We start from the raw sequence: 20,713 nt of genomic DNA, 5'->3' as shown, positions 1-20,713 counted from the left end.
ATAGTATGAGAATGATATAACTTTTTGGAGTGCATATATTATGGTTAATCAACATGCGATTCCTTATAGAACTTATTTTTAATATATACGAGAAGTAATCAAATTATATTCGTATAATTTTACTTAATTATTATATTGTTTAATAATTTTATATTAATTTAAAATTATTTGTTATCTCATTCATACATATTAAAATATAAATCATTTAATTATTTTTCTATTATTCAATTCTGATAAAATTTTATATAAGCAATATTGATAATATATATATATATAATTAAACAAGATCAATAAAAAATTATATTTTATATCAAGTCATGAAATGATATAACTTAACCACTTATTACTTTATTCAATAATTTTTACTTGAATAACATTTTTTTAAAATTCAGTGTTCAATTAAAGGTTTATTTCACATGTATCATATATATAAAATTTCATATTAATAAAAAATTATTTATTACCTCATTTATATAAATTAAAATCAACATAATATAATTTTTTTAAAATATATTAAAATATGAATAATTTAACAATCTTGACAGTAATATGTAGATATAATTTTACAATCAAATTGATAAAAAATATTTTTTATAACAATTTATAAAATGATATAATAGTTAAATGATATTGTAATTTGATTTTTCCTCGTATAATACAATTATAAATTTTACAATTGTACTAATAAAAATTACAAATTAATTAATAAAAATAAATAAATGAAAAGGGCATTTTTTTAATCTGTAACTTGCATTACTAAATTGGTATTTTTTTAAATTTTTATTACTTAATCTGTAATGTTTTATGTTTCACATAAAATTTGTATTTTTTTTTTTAAAAAAAAGGGCAGTACTCCCTTCTAGTTGAGGAGAGTTGGTGAACTGTGAAGTGGCCCCTTATTTTTTCGGCAATTTGTAAATTGGAAGCGTCATTCATATACATATCCTCGGGCATTTAGTGCATGCATAAAATGAAAATAAGAGTAAATTGTAACCATATAACCTATACACAATGGTTAAGATTATTTTAATTAATTTTAATCTTAACCATTCTTCTATTTATTTGAGATCCCCTCCTTTTATACTCTGGTTTCTGTCACGATACACTCCCAACTCTTATTCAGGGATAGTATACCGTCAAAATGAACCTTCGCTTGAGACAATTCAATGTTTAAAACAATGCATTAGGACAGACACATAAAAGAAGAAAAACGGAATGCACCAAGAGGCCCAAAGTGTCACAATTGATCTTGCTATGCAAGTAATTCTGTACACTTTTCAACTTCTGCCGCCTAGGGATAACGTCAGTGGCCCCTAATAGAAGGGAGATAATTGATAGTTCAAACTTAAGGTGATATTTATAAATCAAATTATAGGTAAAAGCATTCTCACCTGTAAGGACCGTTAGTAGGATGCGAAGATATTTTAACGTTGACATGAAACTGAAAAAGCTAGCTTTGACAGCAAAATCTGAAATCACAAAAAGCAAAATTAGAGTGAAAAATCATTTTGTAAGCTTTCATGTAAGCTTTAGGGTTAAGGGAACTCACAGAAGTTTGTTCTGAGTATTTTACACGATTCACCTTCCCCATCCAACTTTGGACAGAGACGACCATACACAGCATATTTGGTGTAAGTTAGCAACCTCGTGACCCGTGAGACATCCATCTTTCTAATGATATACCTTAACAGTGCACTAGAATGAAAAAATAAGATATGTTAAGCACATCAAGTAACAAAAATTTTCAGCATCCAATAAAGCAAGCTTGAACTGTGTTTCTTACTCTATACGCATTATAGCAATAAAATCTTGGGGCAGAGACTCCATGAATGAAGATAAGTCCTCAAACAACAGAGATTTCAATTCATGTTTCAAGGTCTCTTTTTCTTCAATTGATATGCCAACGGCATTTTTGCTGCAATGTACGTAAAAAGCTCCATTATAACTTCTTTTATGCAAGAAACAGATAAACAATCAGGTACAAAGAATACATAGACTTGCAATAAAAACAAAAAAAAAAAATCCACTTTGGGCTTCAGTTATTTGATATCCTCCAATATAAACAATTATAAAAACAATCATCACATGGTTTTTTAAGAAATTTCTGATCCTTAGCCTTTTAACGGCCACACAGTAGTACTCCTTGACTACTCAACTACAATATCCCTCAACTATTTACCACTATAAATTCGTTGAACGCAAGAATTGTGTATACAATCCACACTAAAATGAATAAACAGACAGATCACACCAATTGCACTGAGTTGTGCATTACAGTTGTAATTTGTAATCCACCACTAAGTGAAATCCATAGTAAAGAACAACAATTTTCAAATTGAACGAAGTTCAAATTGCAATCTAAAAGCATTTATATGCATCAATAAAAGTCAGGAAGGAACCTTTCAATGGTTGTACCAGTGAAAATGATGGGTAAATATCTGGAATACTTCCCAGCACAAAATCGCTCACCGAGCCGCATTATTTTCATTGAATCCTTGAGAATCAAAGCTTCCCATAATTGACAAAAATCTTTTCTAAATTCTTCATCCAATACCGTGTAGACTGCATGATCTAGAAGAACTGCAAAATAATTCCAATAGGGTGAAAAAGGTCAAGGTTTAATTCTTCCATGTTAAGTTTCAGTTAGAATCCAATTAGAAAAAAAATTATCCAAATACGTACCCAAAGAGAAACCATTACAACCTTCAGGAGAAACTAATATATTACCAGGGTGTGGATCACCATGTATGTAGCCATGTACAAATATCATTTCAGCAAACAGCTCAGTCAATGATTTTGCTACCTTCAGTAACAGTTTTAAAATGAATCAGTTAAGCAAGTTAGCACTTAGCACTACAACAGTTGAACAAAATGAATGAGATTAGAGTTGATATTCATCTGATTAGGGATAGCAATCACCAACCAATTACCAATGCTGCACCACAATAAGAGAGAAATAATCCCACAATAAAGAACATAAAAAACACAATTTACATGAGTTCACCATAGCTGTGACAAGTCAACCTTTTCTGGATCGACCCCAATCTGATTCAGAAAATCCAAGTCATCAATCTGAAATTTAGTAAGCCACCTATTAATAGAATGTGATATACTGAAATCAAAAGCATAGCACAGCTTATATATCAATATTACTACAAGCACACTGCAGTAACATAATATAAAAATGACCATGCAAAACTGACTTTGTCAATTTAATAATCATATAATTCCTCTTTCACAAAGGATTTCTCCAGTCTTGCAAATCTTCCAAATCTCTGAAGGAATCCTTCCACCCTTTTCCCCTATTAATATCTAATTAACCCTTCTAACTTACAGAATAATTAGCCTAACTAACCCTAAACCCCTAACCTTCGCCTCTATCCTAACTCTTGACAATTTGGATGGTAAAGTAAAATCACTTTTAAAGTGTAAGTAGATATATTTTGTGGTTATCACGTCCAAAATCAATTATTGTCGATTGAAATTTTAAGATTTTTCAATTTTCTCAAAATCAATTTTACCCACCACAGAATTGATTTTGAAACATCTAAAAACAATTACCCAAATGCCTTGATTTACTTTGCAACTTGACTTTGGAAGAATGAAATGTGATTCTAGCCTTATCCAAACAGGCTGTAAATTAACAAGAGCATAAGGGAGACAAAATAACCCTCTGATGACTCATGCTTAACAAACTATATAGAAGAAATTTAGACATTTTAGGTAGGGGTGTACACAGGTTGAGTTGGGTCGGTATGGGGAATCCATCATCCACCCCAATTAAAAAATATCAAGTTGGATCAAGTTCTAGTGATTTTGCTGCCAAACTCAACCTGACCCAACCTGATCGAGTTGGATCAATCGGGTCATAAATTTAAAAATTACAAATTTAAGAACAAATTTTTTGAAACAATTTTCTTTAAAATGTACAATATAATTACATAGGATATGTAAATTTGTTGCATAAAAAAATTTTAAATTTTCATTATTTTTATTTTTGTATTTTATGATATTCTTATTATTAATAATAATATTTTTTTTATTATATGACCGGGTTGGGTCGAGACACAGGTTGACAATTCGCAACCCGTCACCCAACCCAGATATTATCGGGTTTATATTGGATCGGATTGAGTCTGTCCAAACACTTTTAAAACTTAGTCCAATATAATTGGGTCGGATTGGATCACAGCTCAACCTAGACACACGTGAACACCCCCTAATTATTAGGGAAGTTGAAGACATAATATAAGGGCTTATTCAGCTAGCTAGGATAGGAGGTTACACCCAAAAGGGACCTAACGTAACTGTTGACAGCTGTGCAACTGTAATGAAGGAAATAGCATTACACTCACACAATGCTATCTTTGATCTGATGCAATGACAAATTTTTCCCAACATAATCATTTACTGACATAATTGATTAATCATCATACCTTGTGTCCTGTATAAAACTGCATGGTTAGGATTTGTCTTGTAGTCAAGTCCTGCATGCATAATTTGATAAGTTATACAAAAAATACTAAATAGAAAATTCATAGGAGGAATAAAAATTATCTCAATTATCATACCCAGAATACATGAGGAATTCTGACCATTTTGCTATTTCTGAAAGTTTTGGCTGCTATCTCGGAATTCCTTGCCTCTTGAACAAAATCTGCAACGTCAGGGTATTATCTCATTCATTCAGTCACCTCAAATTCCTTGGCTGTTTTATCATCCTTGTCTCAAGAATAACTTACAATTACAAATGCTACAATATTTAAAAAAGAAAAATTGATTGTGTTTAGTAGGATAAAACAAAATAAGGAATACCTATCCTTAGGGGGTGTATTGAATTAGAATTTTAAAAGACTATTTTAGCATAAAAAAAACCCTATGGATTTTAAAAGACTTTGTAAGATACCTGGTATGTCAATTTGCAGGAAAAGAAAGAAAGAAAGTCTCATGAAATCTCAAAGGTTTGGATGAGATTGTTTAATTTGAATTTTCTCATTAAAAGTCTTATGAAATCCACGAAAATCCATCCTAAAAAAGAATCCATCGAAATTTGTATACTTTTGAATATCAAAAGACTGTTTTTAAGTTGTAAAAAATCTTAATTGAACACCAACGGACTTTATTGAATTTCTTAAAAAATCCTAATAGTCTTGATTGAATACCATAAGACTTATTTTTATTATTTAAAAAATCTTGATTGAATACCTCAAGAATTTTTTACAAAAAAAAAAAATCTTCTAAAATTCTTTGAAATCCTAATTGAATGCACCCCCTAGTTTAAATACTAACATAAACCAGAGGCTGGAACATGAACATATAGGGCAAATTTATGGGGGGTTCCAAATCTAGAGAATATGGCCATAGTTGATACCTGGTATGCCCTTATGTGAGACATAAATTAAATGTAACAAAAACAATGATGGAATGCATTTTTCATAGAGAAACTAGGCATTCTTACTGACCAAGTTCTGAAGACATGGACTTGGCAAACGCTAATGGTAACCACTCAAGCCTGTATTGAGGGTATAACTACAACCAAAGGAAGCAATATTAAAGTAAAGAAGCAACAACAACTAGAGAATTGATAATATTACTTGCATAAAAATCTAACAGAAAACAAGAAAGAATACAAACAGCACATAGTTCGACCAGAACTTAGACATTAAATTTATGAAAATCTTTTGATTTCAACAAAATTATATATTACTCATGGGTTTTTTCTTCCTTCTTTAATCTTTTTCTCAATAAAGGAATTTACTAAGAAAGGAGAGTACAAAATACGAGCACAGGAATCTTCCAAAAATTAGAAAGGATGCTACAGCGGAAAGAAAGAACAGAGAAAACACATCACCCAAAAAGCATTCCAGTACCTTTGTTATACAACAACAAAAGCCTTATCCCACATTCCAGTACCACAATCCAGTTCTACCTAGGATCCTTTTGCTCAAAATGAGAAAATAGGAGGAATGGGAACACATCTAAAATTAGAAAGGACAAAATACAAGGAACGTGAATTTTCCTAACACTCTATTGGTAGAGGCAAAGAGGGTGGAAGAGGAGCGAAAGAAACAGTACGCGAGACCCACACTTTTACTCTCTAGTTTAATTCAAATCTTTCATCTCTTTTTCTTTCCACTCTACCAAACATATACTAAAATTAGAAAGGTGCCGTATGAAGGAAAAAGAGAAAATATATCATCTCAAAAGAGCAATCCAGTGACTTTGCTGTAAAGGATAAAATTCTGGAATTTTGCTCCCACCAAATAAACCACTCGAGTATCAACGTGACCTAGGACCTTTTTGATAAAACTGAGAAATTTTAACACTGAGAATACAATCCTGAAGGTGTAGTCATGTAATATTAAGCACTTACTTTGTACTATTTGCTATGAAACAACTTTTGGTATTTGGGCAATGCCGAAATAAGGATTGTTGCTAAGTGCATTTAGTAACCTATATAATCAGTGTTTTCAGGCTTTCAGCAAATCTTCACTTATTTGGAAGGTACCAAACAAACAACCCTAATATTAATTAATTTTTCTATCAACAATCAGTTTCCTTTTGGTTCTCAATTGCGTTTTGTTTTATTTCAATCAATTTTGCTATCAACAATTACATAATGACCATCAACCATCATTCCAGACATTTTGAAATATCTAACAATGATATTAATTACAGCATAATTTCATCAATATTTTTCAATAAATAAGAGCCGTCAAGAGTTAGAGCATACCCATGAAATAGTTTTTGATAGGAAATACATTGTTCTTGTATCAAAATTCATTTGCTGCTCTATCCAAGGATATTGTACCTAATTTCCAGTGAAGAAAATGACTTTACAATTCAACAAGTGTTTTTCTAAATGTAGCTTACCTCAATACAGAACACTTAATTAGCAATAAGCATCAAATATTCAAATTCAAGCAATGATACAAGTGTTTACTTAATTATAACAGTAGTATAAATCTTTTAGCATTTTCCAGGTCTGTGTGACATTATGCTATTGCATACGATCAGGGAAATAACAATATCTTCTAATTAGGCATTATTATCCAAAAGAAATATTTCTGTTTACTCAAATACAATCCATGAAAAGTAGCTACATCTGACCCTCTGGCTTGTAAATCATTTATAGTTATACTTAAGTCAAGTTTGGACTCAAATAACTAAATCTTATTTTAATATTGTGCCTGAAAACAACGTCATTCAAGTAGAGATGTAGAATCAACAAACCATATAACTAAATAAACAGATTAGAACTGGCCAAGGAAATATTGTAATGTTAATTTATTTTCAACCTAATGGGATATTTTTCAGATAAAACACAAGATGCTCAGTTCTAATGGGATGCTGTTTACAGAAGAAGCATTTTAGTGATTACGGGTAATAAAAAAAAAAACTACCAGGTGATGCATTGTTAATAAAGCCCAATATCCAAATCATTGGAGTCAATTTCTGAATATATACCACTTTTAACACAAACTACATACTATATCCATGAAATCCATCATTGGTCCAGTCCTTTTATTTTGTGAAGTAAAGAAGGAATATTATATCCTCTTCAAAGCCCAAAAACAAAATCATTTAAATATATTAAATCTTATCCCTGGAGTATTTAGGAAATCACTAACACCACCAGACAAACCTTGATTGCTACTTCATGACCACTTTTCAGCACTGCACGATGAACTTGAGCAATAGATGCAGCAGCTACAGGTTGTTCATCAATTGACAGAAACCTGTAATTCACATAAATACAAATAGTAATGTTAAAACTTAAAAAGAACACTAAAGTGTAAGTTATTAACATATGCAAAAAAGAATAAGTGAACACAGGGATTTAAGGGGTGACAGTGGTATAGCAGCAGTCTCAAAGGCAGGTCCAATTTAAGCTACCACATTAGCTAATGCATTTTCACATTATTCACACATTTAAGTCCAAGTGGCTCTCGCATGAGAAGGCTTATTAGAAAAGACAAAACCTACATGTAGTTCCTTAGGTTCTTTTTTATGTTGTTTTCCAATTAAAATTAGAGTTTTGCCTTGATAATCCGTATAATAAATTATTACATTGAAAGGTCAGCATATGTTTCCAAGATGAAACTCTAATTCTGACTAGAGAACAGTAGTACTAAAAATACGTCAGGAACTGTTGTCCTATCAGCTCAAATTTTGGAGGAGATTTAATTTTTGAAAGATAAATATGATTTTGTAAAATCAAAATTCAGTTTCTAAAGACAACTTACATCTCAGAGAAATCAGGTCCGAGATTATCCTTTAACACTTCCCCAATAACTTTAAAAGGAAGAGGAGCAACCTAGATCATCAAGATATTCCAATTAGCAACATAATTAACCAAAAACGAAGTAAAATTGAACTCAAATAGATACAATGAGCTATACCTGATCCTGTAAGGAAGACAAAGTGGACGAGTATTCTTTCGGAAGCACTTTCTGCGCCGAAACGAACTGTCCAGCCTTCACATAAAATCCTTTGTTGGCTTCGCATAGCTTGAGAAACCTCTTGGCAGAGCGTAGATGAACCTAAGAACCAAAACGATGAGTTCAGAATCTCAGCACAGCATAAGATCAAAACTATTATCACTTACAGTTACAGAAACAAGGGATTGAAACAAACGAGAACGATTGTTGAGATGGAGAAAACCTGAGAAATCGTTTGACGGTACTGATCGGAGTCCTTTGGAAGGCCGCGCAACGAGAATTCGTAGTCAACAACCGTGGATGCAACCTGAAAGATAAGAGAGAAGTGAAATCGAACGGTGCGAAGAGTTGAACGAGGGAAAATAAAAAGACGAGAGTGAAAAATGGAAAGAATCAGTACCGTGGAGACGGCACGTGCGGTGCGGATGAGACCGTGGATTTCGCCTCCGATTTTTTCAGGGGAGAGTGCGGGGAGAGGAGAGGGCACGGCGGAGCTGGAAGTTTGTGCGGCGGAGACGGCAGTGGCGGTTAGGAGGAAAAGTGCGGTTGTGCGTTTGGCGGGAAAGTTGAAAGGTTTAGGAGTCATTTGGAGGGATTATCGGTGTTTGGATTTTAGCAACGCAAGGTTTTCGAAACTCGGAGTAGAAGCTATTTCTCTTTTTGCGGAGTTCGGATTACCCAGTTGCAAGATTATAGTGGTTTTCTAAATAAGATAAAATATTTGTAATTTTTACTGCAATTATAATACTGTTTTTTCATATTTAATACTAGTATAATTTTGATTTTTTCTAGTGTATAAGATTTAATTGTTCTAAATATAAAAATGTGAATATGATATGCTTCAAAGATATATAATGTAATACATTTTAAAAGATAGTTGTTAAATAATTAAAGACATCAAAATTGATAATATTAAGCAATATATTTCTTTTTTTTTAAAAGTCGGGGTAAGAAAACAATTTTTCTTCATTTTTAAATCCGATGGAACACTATACTATTAATACTTTGTTAAGTTGATTTTTTTCAATCCAGTGTTAAAGCTGATTTAAGAGAGAGTAGAGATTATAGATTTAAGGGGGAAAAAAGGAATTTTACATTTTGTTTGAGCATTGAGCGGAAAGAAATATTTTCACCTGAGCTTTGGCACTTGAGTTCCATCTATCTGAATAACAAGAGAATAGTAATCCAATTTTCAAATATCGATATTTTTTTATTCACTTAAAAACTAAAAAAAAAGTTAACTTTACTTAATTAAAAAATTAAAAAAGTTATTTGATGCCACTTCATATTTTAATGTTATGCTAATTTAATCTGCAAGTTTTTAACATTTATGCATTTTATTTCAAAAGCTAATATATTTAGTTATTAATGTGTTATAAGAATTATTACAAATCTATCAACATCAATATAAAATAATTCCAATATAAAAGATGTCACCATAAAGATTATTATATAAGAGCATTAAAACTCATTTTAAATAATTACACCTCCAAAAATAATTTAATAACGAAATTTCAAATATTTTCTATATAAATCATTTTTCTAATATTTGTTCCGAACAAAAAATTATTCCAAACATGAACAAAAATTTCGACAATCACATACCCAAACATGAAGAAAAATTTTCTAGAGATTTTATATACTCGTTCATATTTTTTGCGGAATTTTATATAGTTGTTCACTTCTAGTTAGGGGTGGGAATATGCTAGGCCGGCCTACAGGGGCCTACGACCTGGCCTACATAAAGTCTGGTCTGGCCTGACCTATTTAATTAAAAGGCTAGGCTCAGGCTTTTTTAAAAGCCTATTAAATTAAATAGGTCAGGCTTAGGCTTATTAAAAAGCCTTATTTTTAAAAAAAAACTAGCAAATTTCATTCCTATAATTAAGTAAAATTTTAATTACAAGGTGTGAGTTTCTTTATATTTCTCATTATTTTTATTAGTTTTCTTATTTCTGTTAACAGTTCCTTTTTCTATTCCTATTAGGTTTCCTTTACTCTAGAGCAAATAAAAATCATATCCTACATTCTTATACAAAAATCATATCATATCCTATTACGTTCCTATACAAAAATCATATCCTATTACGTTTCTATACAAAAATCATATCCTATCTTATAGTGGATATGGAGGAGCTAATATCCTATTACTATTAATTTTATTGATAGATATTTTATGCACTGGTTCTGTTTAAATAGAATGGAGATGTAGGCTTTATTTTTTTATTGTAATAATTAATATGTTGGTTTGATAGACTTGGATGATAATACCTCAAGTATGAGGTTTTCTTTTGTTTTAGATTATTTTATATCATTTGGTGATTTCTGTTTATATTATTAATATATTTTTAGGACCACCAACTAAAATAACGTTAGATTAAAAATTAAGACAAATTATATATTAAGGCCTTGTTTAGCCTATTAGAGAAGGTGTGTTATCTTTTTTTTTTTGGTAAAAACAACTAGGAATATTAAAGATTTAATGTGAAGAAGATTTCTAAATAGGCTTTTAAATAGGCTACTAGGCCAGGCTAAGCTTTTAAAAAGGTCAGGCCGAACCAAAATAAAAGTCTTTGATAGGCTATAGGCCAGGCTCAGGCCTCAAAAATTAATCGTAGATTAGACTCAGACCTTTTAAAGTCTGGCCTAACCTATTCCCACCCCTACTTCTAGTTAAAATCAAATCGTATTTATTCAAAATTTCAACCACCACATATCCAAATATGCATTAAAATTCTGTGAATTGGATAACACTTGCTATCTTATTGAAATTGGAATAAAAAACATAGACAAAAATTAAATTCCTAAGTTTAAATTTTTCTTAGTAAATTTATCTTTTAATTTTAAAATTAAAACGAGAGATGTTAATTACTACTTAAACATATACCATAAATTACAACATCTACCATAGATACATGATTGCTTAAATGAGTTTTGTATTTTAAATTTGTAAAATTTACAATGTCATAAATTTAAAAATTCTACACAATTTATTTTATTACTAAAATTACTAACACAAATACTTAACTTGAGTCACATTAAATAATACTTATTTAATTTGAAAAGAAAGAATTAAACGATTATTTATATAAACGACAACAATGTATTTTCAAATCATCTTCTCCTATTATAAAAACTTGATAAATAATGTTTAGTTTTAAACTCATGAAAAACCTTCTTGGAGATGCTCTTAATTAGCTCTTAGAAGTTCGATACTTTGCTGGCCATGTGGCCATGCTGTATCTATTATGGATTATGGTGACCCACTAAAGATTCGGAAGGATGTTCACCTTTTCTGTCTGCAGCACGGCATTTGCAGAAAAATAATAAGTCAAAAACATGGAAAAAAATAAATTCAGCAGAAAATCCAATTATAAAAATTGGAAGTTGGAAGGGATCAGTTAGAAAATACAAAGGACAAATCAGTTCACAACCAATATGGAGAAGAAACAGTCAACCCTTGCTCTCCCAACCAACAAACAAATGAAGGAAAAGGGGCTAAGGTAAGGACCAATGCTTCTTTTTCCCTTTCTTATTTCTTCTGAATATAGAGAGCAGCATACGCACGCACGCACGCTCCTTGTTGCTATCGTCTTCTTTTCCGCCTGTCTAATAATGCCAATAACAAAAACAGAAAAACCAAAAAACCCTTTAGTGATGGAATATGACATGAGCCCGGACGTTTTGACTTTTACTTAGTAAAAATATTTATTTTGTAATTAAAAGATATATTTGAAAAAAATAATAATGATGTAAGATAAAGATATACTCAGAAAAAAGGTTAAAAATTGTTCTAGTACTTTTCTCAGAAACTAAAACAATAATAGCTTCTGCAAAACTACAAGATTTTTTCAAGGTTAGTATGTCCATTCACATTCTGCCCTTATCTATCTGTGTCCCACAACAAAAGAATATGTATGACCAGTTTTTATATATTAAAACAAGAAGTGATTTTGATATAAAATAATTGAGATTATTTTTTAAAAACTAAAAAAAAGTTAATTTATATTTGTTTACAATCATAAAAATCTATTGTTTTGAAAAACACATGAAAAATAAAAGAATTTATTCATTTTAAAAAAAGATTCTTTTAAAAAAGGAACTGTAAGCCTGTAATAAATGGTCCATAATCAGTGTTCTAGTGTGTGCTCAAATATAAAGGGAACCAAGAGCAAGTCTACCTTAAATCAAGTCTATGTAGAAAGCTTAGCACTAAGCTCGGCTGCCACGGCATCAATGAATTCCTCTGTGTTCAAATAATGCTCCCTTGAAAGCCTACTTGCAACAATTATATAGTAAGTTAATTAATCATGTCAAGTAGAAAAGCAAATGTATTGGGCAATTCGCAACAATGACAATTTAACGTACTTGGATCCATGAAGAATAAGTGCCAAATCCTTGGTCATCTTCCCAGCCTCTACTACTCCAATGCAAGCTGCCTCTAGTTTTTCAGTGAAATCCAAGAGTTTGGCATTGTCGTCCAGTTTTGCCCTGTCAGCGTAAAGTCATAAATTAGCCATTATCACATAATATTATAAGCTGAGTTTCTAACTTTCTAATACAATGAGTAAAGCTTAGCACTCAACTATGTAAAATACATAGTAATATACCTGTGGGCTAGCCCTCTTGTCCAGGCAAAGATGGATGCTATGCTATTTGTGCTGGTTTCACCTCCCTTCTGATGAACCCTAAAATGACGGGTAACTGTGCCGTGAGCTGCTTCTGCTTCAATAGTCTTTCCATCAGGGCAAACCTGACCCATCAAAGGGGGAATTTATTAAAACTTGATTTATTGAATAAATAACAAATCTGGTTCAATTCATTAAATCATTCACCACAAATAGTAGTAATAAACCCTACCAATACAGATGTCATCAAACCTAGTGATCCAAAACCTGGAAACAGGGTGAATAGGTATTAGTTACACAGGAAAAGAAATCCATGCAAATGAAGTTGCACAAAGAAAGTGATTAATAAATAAGCACATCAGACAAACCTTGAGCTAAGAAATCACTCTGGACATCTCCATCATAGTTTTTGCAAGCCCATACATAACCTCCTTCACTCTTAAGTGCATACGCCACCATATCATCAATGAGCCGATGCTCATACCTTCCAAGTTCATCAGATAAATGTAAACAAATGGTATAGTATAATATAAACATTTTTTCCCTCGAAACAAGGTACTCATCCACTCACCATATACCAGCAGCCTCAAACTTTGATTTCCAGCTTGCCTCATAAACTTCTTGAAATATGTCCTTGAATCTACAACCAATAAATGAATATAATTAAACAGGGATCAATGCAGTAAAAGTTTTTGAAAAAATATTAAATGAATAAGCTAATAATGAATTGTATACCTTCCATCATATTTCTTGAGAATTGTATTTTTGGTGCTAAGATAAAGTGGCCACTTTTTCTCTAAAGCAGTTGCCATAGAAGCCTCGGCAAAAGAACGAATAGACTGCATCACATGCCAAATAATAGATAGAAGTTCAATAACTACCAGAAATCATTTAAATATACCCCTTCAAAATGATGTGAGACAGTGCTGAATCAACCTCATCAGTATTGTACATAGCCAATGAAACACCCCCTTCACCAGTGAAGTTAAAAACCTCGAATTCAGTTTCCTCACCTTGGCCTTCTGGAACTACAGTAGAAGAATTCATAAAAATAATCTTTAGTAACCAAATATATAACAATGAAAACTATATCCCTCTGATAACAGTTGTCTATATCAAGTAAGAGGTATACCAAACACCAGCTTCAGCTTTCCAGCTCCTTTAATTACAGTGTCAGTAGCCCGATATTGATCACCAAACGCATGCCTTCCAATACATATTGCCTTTGTCCAACCTGATAATGTTGAGATATTTAGACACCTCCATTCATCAAGAAGTAATCAAAAAGAAATTTACAACTTTAGTACCAGGAACAAGGCGGGGAATGTTTTTGCAAAGAATTGGTTCTCTGAAGACAGTTCCTGAAAAATTTGCAAACAAACAACCAATAAAAAAACTATATATATTGTTATCATCTACCACATATTTGCTACCATTGAGTGGCCAGAATATATAAATTCACTAGTATTTAATACTTAACACAACAATCAACAGAAGTAAGTTGAGTTACCATTCAAAATGTTCCTAATAGTCCCATTTGGACTCTTCCACATTGACTTCAGGCCAAACTCCTTCACACGAGCTTCATCTGTCAATCATAACACTAGTATAAGCTCCAACATCTACTACCAAGTGGAACATTATCATGCAGCAATTCAATCATTACAACTCTTGATCAAGCAATACATCTTGTATTCCAAATTTATCAAATGTATATTTATGCACACAAACACAGAACAAAGGTAAGAACTAAAACAATATGTCCCAATCTGACTACCAAACCTGGAGTGATAGTTGCACACTTGATTGCTACATTGTACCTACAAGCAGTAGTACGGTACAACCATTAGATTAACAAGGATAATAAGAGCACAAGAATGAAAAGCATTTAACCCCTTCAAATTCAACATTGTATGACATGGAAAATAAATAAAATTAAAATATTTTTTCTACTATATATCACTTGCTATATAACTATAATACACAATTTTTTTTAATTCCAAAAAAAAATCACAAATTCTGTCTGCTCCACATATACTGAACCCTAGAATATTAAAAAAATATAGTTAAATAAACATAAACATCAAGGACTTAAAAACATTTCCTTTTGGGGGAGGGGGTGTTAGAGGAAGGTATACAAATAACATACTTGAGAGTTGCTTCTGCACTTTCAATTGTAACTTTATCATCGGTCTCATCACGGTAAGGAAGGCCTAAGTCATAATACTTGATGTCCAACTCCAAGAAGGGCAAAATGAGCTATCCCAAAACAGAATGAAAGAAAGATATATATTATAGGCACTTTTCACAAGAAAATAAAAAAGTGATGATTGCATTAACAGCAACATGATGATAAATCACCTTGTCCTTGATTGACTTCCAGATAACCCTAGTCATTTCATCTCCTGCAATGCAGTATCCACGAACAAACAATGTAACGAGCAAGATAAAGATTGTCCCAACAGATAAACACAAACACCATAGAAATTAATACAACACAAATTGAAAATTCTAGGTTACTGTTGAAAGTGTATTGTATTTTCATTTTTTATGTTTACCTCTGCCTTTGTTGTTTGAAATATTACATCTTCCTCCCTTAATTTATTTACTATTCAAACAATTCAACAACTTTTTTCCAAAACACTAGCCCAGAGTCACAAATATAAAAAGAAAAAAAAAACATATTTTTCTTGTTCTCAAATATAAGAAAATTTCAACTAACCTTACCTTATCTAATGCTACTATCTCTAAAATACCCTTCATTTAAATGAGGTGTTGGTTTCAATTACTATCTCTAAAATACTCTTCATTTAAATGAGATGTTAGTTTCAATGTTTCTTATCCTTGATACAAAGTTTCAATGAAGGGTAAGTTGAGGAAAAAAATATTTGTTTTATTAAAATTGATGCAATTAAATATGATTAACTAATTTTCATAATTAATATGTTTTTTTTTCTTATATTTCAGACCAGAGACCAGAGGAAATACACATTCCCTTACTTAAAAGTAGGGAATCATGCACAAAATCCCCTTAAAAATAACAACAGAGAAATGGAGGTAGATGCAACTTTGTAAAATGCTAATGGAAGTTACTGTGATTATTTTCACTTTAATTTATGAGTATAAAACACAAGACTTCATAAATTCATACACAAAACACCAACAACACAAACCAGAAACAGCTGTCATCCCATCTACTTTTTCAAAAAAAACAAAAAACAATTCCCTCGAGTATTCGATACTTCAGTGAATCCAATGATAACGCGCTTGCATGGAACAAAACACTATAGAACCTTTTTTTTTTTCCTATTTTCCACGAGCTTATTTTATTTCTTTCACTAAAAAAATCATGTCACATTCTTAATATTAAAAAAAAAAACAAAAAACAAAACAGAACTGATCTCCATCAAAAGCTACACTTACAAGAGAACGGATCAAATCTCGGCAATAATGATAATAAAAACAATATGATTCGATAAAATGATTTTGTATAGTAATATTAAATTAAATATCTAAATAATAAGAGTGGAGGAAAAAAAAGTGATTCATTACGTCGTAACCTTTCCAATAAATGAGAGAACGAAACAGAGTGGTCCACAAGAAAGAAAAAACAAATATCGCAGCAAAATATCAAAAAATATCTAATAGGAGCAAATCAGAGGGGGCAAATCAGAGGGAGCACGTCGACACGACGAGACACACCGCGCGAAAAAGAAGGAAAGAAAACTAATAATCATGAAGAGAAGAAATGGATGAAACGTCAAAAAGTAATAATGAAGAAATGAATGAAAAGAAAAACGAGAGAAGTGGAGTGAATAGATGAGATCGGGAAGAGAAGAAACGGACCGTCCATCTCGACGATGGGGTTGACGACCTTGATCTTCTGGAACGCTGCCATGGCTGGCTGAGGTTTCTGATCTGAGACTGAGAGGAAGAGAAGGTTAGGTGAGAAATGATGAATGAGAAGCGAAGACCAGTGTGAGTCGCTGCTCTGCTATTGCCGCACTATGAATAATCGTACAAGACTATTATAAGTAATGATTTCCGCAGCCTCACCTAATTATCAACTTTTATTATTTTTTTATTTTATATCCATCTATATGCTTTTATTTGCCCTCCTAATGCATTTCAATTACTTCTTTGCCCCCACATCACTTGTACCAGTACATTTAACACTATGATGATCTTATTTACGTATAAATATTTATTTTGGTTTTAAGTGTAAAAGTGAGATAAATTAATTTTTTAAAAAATAAATAATTTAATTTAATTATTTTTTTAAATGAGTAAAGAGTATGATAAATTAATTTTATTTTTAAATTTGTCAAATTATTTTATTATTTAATTATAATATTTAAGAATTAACTTAATAATAAGTTATATTTTTAAAAATTAATTGACATTAATTTACAAAATTTATATACTAATTTATTATTAAATTATATGTAAACTCAATTTGTCGTATTTTTGCATTTTTGTGCATTTTAAAATATCAAAATGAATATTTGTCTTTTAATTCTAGTACTTTTTAAAATTTTATCGTAAAAGATTAATATAAGACTACAAAACGAAAAGGTGGGTTTTACATTTCTTTTTAAAGAGTAATATAATAAAAAGTAGAAACTTAATGTGATGGTACCTTTAAATTTTAGAATAAAAATTAAATGTTGAATTTAATATTTGTTTTACTTTTTGTTTGAAGAAAAAAAACCATTAAAATAGGTCGTTGTTGAGGAAATGTACTTGAAAGAATAAAGTATAATAATAGTAGTAATAACCATCATTCATTAGAGAATTAATTATTGATATTATAATTAACTTTAATTCATTATATACAAATATGATTTTATCATAGTTTCTAAATGATTATGAAATTAACAATTATAAGTATACTTTATTTCCTAAAGTCTACACGTTTCCTTTCGTTTAAAGGAACCAAATATTTAAAATAAATATATTGTAAAAAGAAGATGGTAGATTGCAAATTAGAATTTTATACCACTTTCTCATAAGCCTCATAATTATAATTAAGATTGAAAATCTCTTAAGATTTTTTTTTTAATATTATATTTCATTTTTACATCTTAAATAATTTTTTATATATCTCACTTAGATCTATTTTTAATTTTTTTTTCCTTCCCAACCCAAAGTGACACTTCCTTCACTCTACATTTTTCTTTTTCTTCTTCCATGGTGCACTTCATTTTTCTTTCTTTTCCTTCTCCTCCTTCTCTCCTGACTTTTCTTCTTCTCCTCCCCTCCACCTTATTCTTTCTTCTCCTTCCTCCCTCCCCTCCGTGGTGACGGCCTCCCCCCCCCCCCCCTCTCTCTCTCTCTCCTCATACGATGTTTCTTTCTTTCTTCTTCCTCCACCACGGCCTCCTTCCTTATCGTTGCGGCCTTCTTCTTTTTCATTTCCCTCAGCCACGACTACGACCTCCTTACCCCTTCCCCTCCGCCGTGGCTACGGCCTCCTTCCCCTTCCCCCTCCCTTTCTCCCTCGTGTGACCTCCCCTCTCCTCCCTCCCTCTCTCGCGACGCCCAACGTCTAGTTAACAAAAGGTATATTTTTTTTCCTTCAGCTTCTATTCTTCCATTTTTTATTTTTTTTCCTTCTTCAATTGTTTTTTGTTGTCCCCGCGGGTTGATTGTTGCTTCTGTGGTTGTGGTTCTGTTTGCAAATTTTTTTTAACATTATGCATAAATCTTTGAGGTTTTTCTACAATAACTCATTTTTCATCTTAGAGATTTTGCATTATTTTTATTACAAAATCTCTGTAAAATCATATCTTAAGCACAAGATTCTTGTACAAGATCTTGCATTAAAGATGTTCTAAGCATAGTCAATGTCATTTAATCAAAAAACATTTTTGGTAAATTTTTTTGTTACTATCTTATTAATATAAAATATCTGTTAACTTTTCTAATGATTAATTTTTTTCAGAATATAATTGAGCATCTAATGAGATATTTTTTTAAATCACGTTTTGCCCATATGAGAACATTGAAAAATTATGTTGAAAGACAAAAATATTGGAGATGCATACAAAATATGGAAATACATTATTTTGTAAGCACCAACTTTTTTTTTTAGTTTTAACATATTTTATTTAATATTTTCAAAGATGGGCAAGTTTGTAGGATGGAGAGAGAAAGCAGAAATCTGCTTCAACACCGTTAATAATTTCAAGATATTTCTTGTAAAGTGGATCAAGAATTGTGCCATATTGTTCAAGATCACCAAACACAAGGCTCAGAATGCATCCGAGACTCATAATGCACCAAGTGTGATTTATTAATATATCTCTCTATATTAATATTTTGTAACCTTGGATTTAGGCACTTGACCTTCGATAATGTAAATGTTGGAATGAGTTTTGAATCCACTGCTCACTCCAGTAAAATGAAGTAACTCGTCGGTGAATTTTTTTGAAATCGTCCATCAAATCCACGAACAAATACACCATCGGTAGGAAACACAGACCAAATAGAGAAGCGATAAAACTGAGGAGATGCATCCCATAATGATTGCGAAGGTCGCCATCTGAAATAAATAAATATGATTAGCTTTCCTATCTGAATGACGACTTAACCCTAAAACAAAACAGTTTCAAATATAGTTTGATAAATAGCTGTTTAAAATTGAAAGTTTTTCATTTAATAAATAGCGACCAACAAATATACCACCGTCGCACGGTATATATGTCTCCTTCACGTTTCTCCTTTGCGCTTCTCCTCCATGTGTCTCCTCCAGGTGGTGCAAGGCATGTCCTCCTCCACAGTGGTGATAGGTAAGCCCCTCCCTGCTTTTTTTATCCTCCACGTTTCTGTTTGCATCTTGCAGGGGGCACACATAGCCCTCATGTTTTAAAAATGATACACATTTAATCCCTGAGGTTGTAAAAGCACATGCAACCCCTGTCTTTTATAAATAATACACGTACACCATCTTTATTTTACAAAAATTACACTCGATATCCATCTTACTTTTCACTTGCCAAAATGTAAGAGAAATGCACCATAACAGTTGAACATCATAAAAAACAAAAAATAAATGTGAACACAGGTTCCTAAAGATTTAGCAATAGTATGTCAAAGATAAAAGTTTTAAACAAAGGGAGAAGATAATAATAATTTTGAAATTAAAATTTTAATAAAAGTCACATGCCTACGATGTGATCTAAAAAATAAATAGATTTAATATCCTTGATGACAAGTGTAACAGATCACAAAAGTTTCGAGATTTTGTGTAGTGTAAACAAAAAAGAAAGAAATATATATGTAAATAGTGAACACCTTAAGAGAGATTTTTGTAATTTGCTCATAAGTATGATATAACATCTCAATTCTTAAACATATGTAATTATTTCTATGTCACTACATTTTAATATAAACATTTTTCTTTAATTTATATAAATCTTTTTCTCTTAGTAATGTATTAATAAAAAGATGAGTACATGAAATATATTAAGGAAGAGAAATATTAAACATGCAAGTATTTAACTGCCATAAACCATTAAATTAAGGTAGAAAAAGTAACATCTGGATATAGTTTACCTACTAAATTAGATTTAAAAAAATCTTGGTTCATAAGATAAAAAAATGTTGGTTCGCCCTCTTTAAGATTCAATCACAGTTTACCTA

The 20,713-nt window shown here is 31.2% G+C and overlaps 2 protein-coding genes and 1 long non-coding RNA gene across 5 annotated transcripts; 1 reads left to right on the top strand and 2 right to left on the bottom strand.

Annotated features, from left to right (window-relative positions):
- Positions 1 to 911: 911 nt before the first annotated feature.
- Positions 912 to 9,182, bottom strand: LOC100786615 (aarF domain-containing protein kinase 1). 2 transcript variants are annotated; one of them, XM_003519270.4, is made up of 16 exons: positions 8,842 to 9,180; positions 8,665 to 8,748; positions 8,403 to 8,543; positions 8,247 to 8,317; positions 7,646 to 7,739; positions 6,734 to 6,811; positions 5,463 to 5,529; positions 4,572 to 4,657; positions 4,437 to 4,487; positions 3,025 to 3,072; positions 2,683 to 2,803; positions 2,400 to 2,580; positions 1,784 to 1,915; positions 1,550 to 1,695; positions 1,392 to 1,469; positions 912 to 1,313 (listed from the first exon to the last, which is right to left on the bottom strand). In XM_003519270.4, the coding sequence occupies exons 1-16, from the start codon at positions 9,025 to 9,027 to the stop codon at positions 1,171 to 1,173; spliced, it is 1,707 nt and encodes a 568-aa protein (XP_003519318.1). In that variant the 5' UTR covers positions 9,028 to 9,180; the 3' UTR covers positions 912 to 1,170. The 2 variants fall into 2 exon arrangements, with proteins under 2 accessions (XP_003519318.1, XP_040864617.1); XM_041008683.1 differs by lacking the exon at positions 6,734 to 6,811 and having other exon boundaries at positions 8,842 to 9,182.
- Positions 9,183 to 11,714: 2,532 nt separating this feature from the next.
- On the bottom strand, positions 11,715 to 17,071 carry LOC100786103 (isocitrate dehydrogenase [NADP], chloroplastic). Of its 2 annotated transcripts, none has more exons than NM_001254308.2 (16): positions 16,916 to 17,071; positions 15,431 to 15,474; positions 15,219 to 15,328; positions 14,852 to 14,889; positions 14,580 to 14,657; positions 14,377 to 14,430; positions 14,202 to 14,303; positions 14,006 to 14,097; positions 13,805 to 13,908; positions 13,641 to 13,709; positions 13,438 to 13,553; positions 13,302 to 13,336; positions 13,052 to 13,194; positions 12,810 to 12,932; positions 12,623 to 12,716; positions 11,715 to 12,050 (listed from the first exon to the last, which is right to left on the bottom strand). In NM_001254308.2, exons 1-15 carry the CDS (start codon positions 16,965 to 16,967, stop codon positions 12,635 to 12,637), a joined length of 1,242 nt encoding a protein of 413 aa, NP_001241237.1. In that variant the 5' UTR covers positions 16,968 to 17,071; the 3' UTR covers positions 11,715 to 12,050; positions 12,623 to 12,634. The 2 variants fall into 2 exon arrangements, with proteins under 2 accessions (NP_001241237.1, XP_040862028.1); XM_041006094.1 differs by lacking the exon at positions 16,916 to 17,071 and adding an exon at positions 16,070 to 16,089 and having other exon boundaries at positions 11,796 to 12,050.
- Positions 17,072 to 18,344: 1,273 nt separating this feature from the next.
- On the top strand, positions 18,345 to 19,455 carry LOC106798014 (uncharacterized). The gene is made up of 2 exons (XR_001387323.3): positions 18,345 to 18,631; positions 19,195 to 19,455. It is a non-coding gene; the product is annotated as an uncharacterized lncRNA (long non-coding RNA).
- The last annotated feature ends 1,258 nt before the right edge of the window (positions 19,456 to 20,713 follow it).

This window comes from Glycine max, chromosome 2, assembly GCF_000004515.6.
Source record: "Glycine max cultivar Williams 82 chromosome 2, Glycine_max_v4.0, whole genome shotgun sequence".
Lineage (NCBI taxonomy): Eukaryota > Viridiplantae > Streptophyta > Magnoliopsida > Fabales > Fabaceae > Glycine > Glycine max.
This window is presented reverse-complemented; position numbering and strand designations above follow the sequence as displayed.

Coding starts and splice junctions, on each gene's coding strand:
- LOC100786615 (XM_003519270.4), bottom strand. CDS start 9,027: ATGACTCCTAAACCTTTCAACTTTCCCGCCAAACGCACAACCGCACTT. Junction 1,916..2,399: donor ACTGGTACAACCATTGAAAG/GTTCCTTCCTGA, acceptor CGTACATTGCAG/CAAAAATGCCGTTGGCATAT. Junction 1,314..1,391: donor CCTACTAACGGTCCTTACAG/GTGAGAATGCTT, acceptor CCCTTCTATTAG/GGGCCACTGACGTTATCCCT.
- LOC100786103 (NM_001254308.2), bottom strand. CDS start 16,967: ATGGCAGCGTTCCAGAAGATCAAGGTCGTCAACCCCATCGTCGAGATG. Junction 15,475..16,915: donor CCCCATCGTCGAGATGGACG/GTCCGTTTCTTC, acceptor ACTGCATTGCAG/GAGATGAAATGACTAGGGTT. Junction 15,329..15,430: donor GGAAGTCAATCAAGGACAAG/GTGATTTATCAT, acceptor GTTTTGGGATAG/CTCATTTTGCCCTTCTTGGA.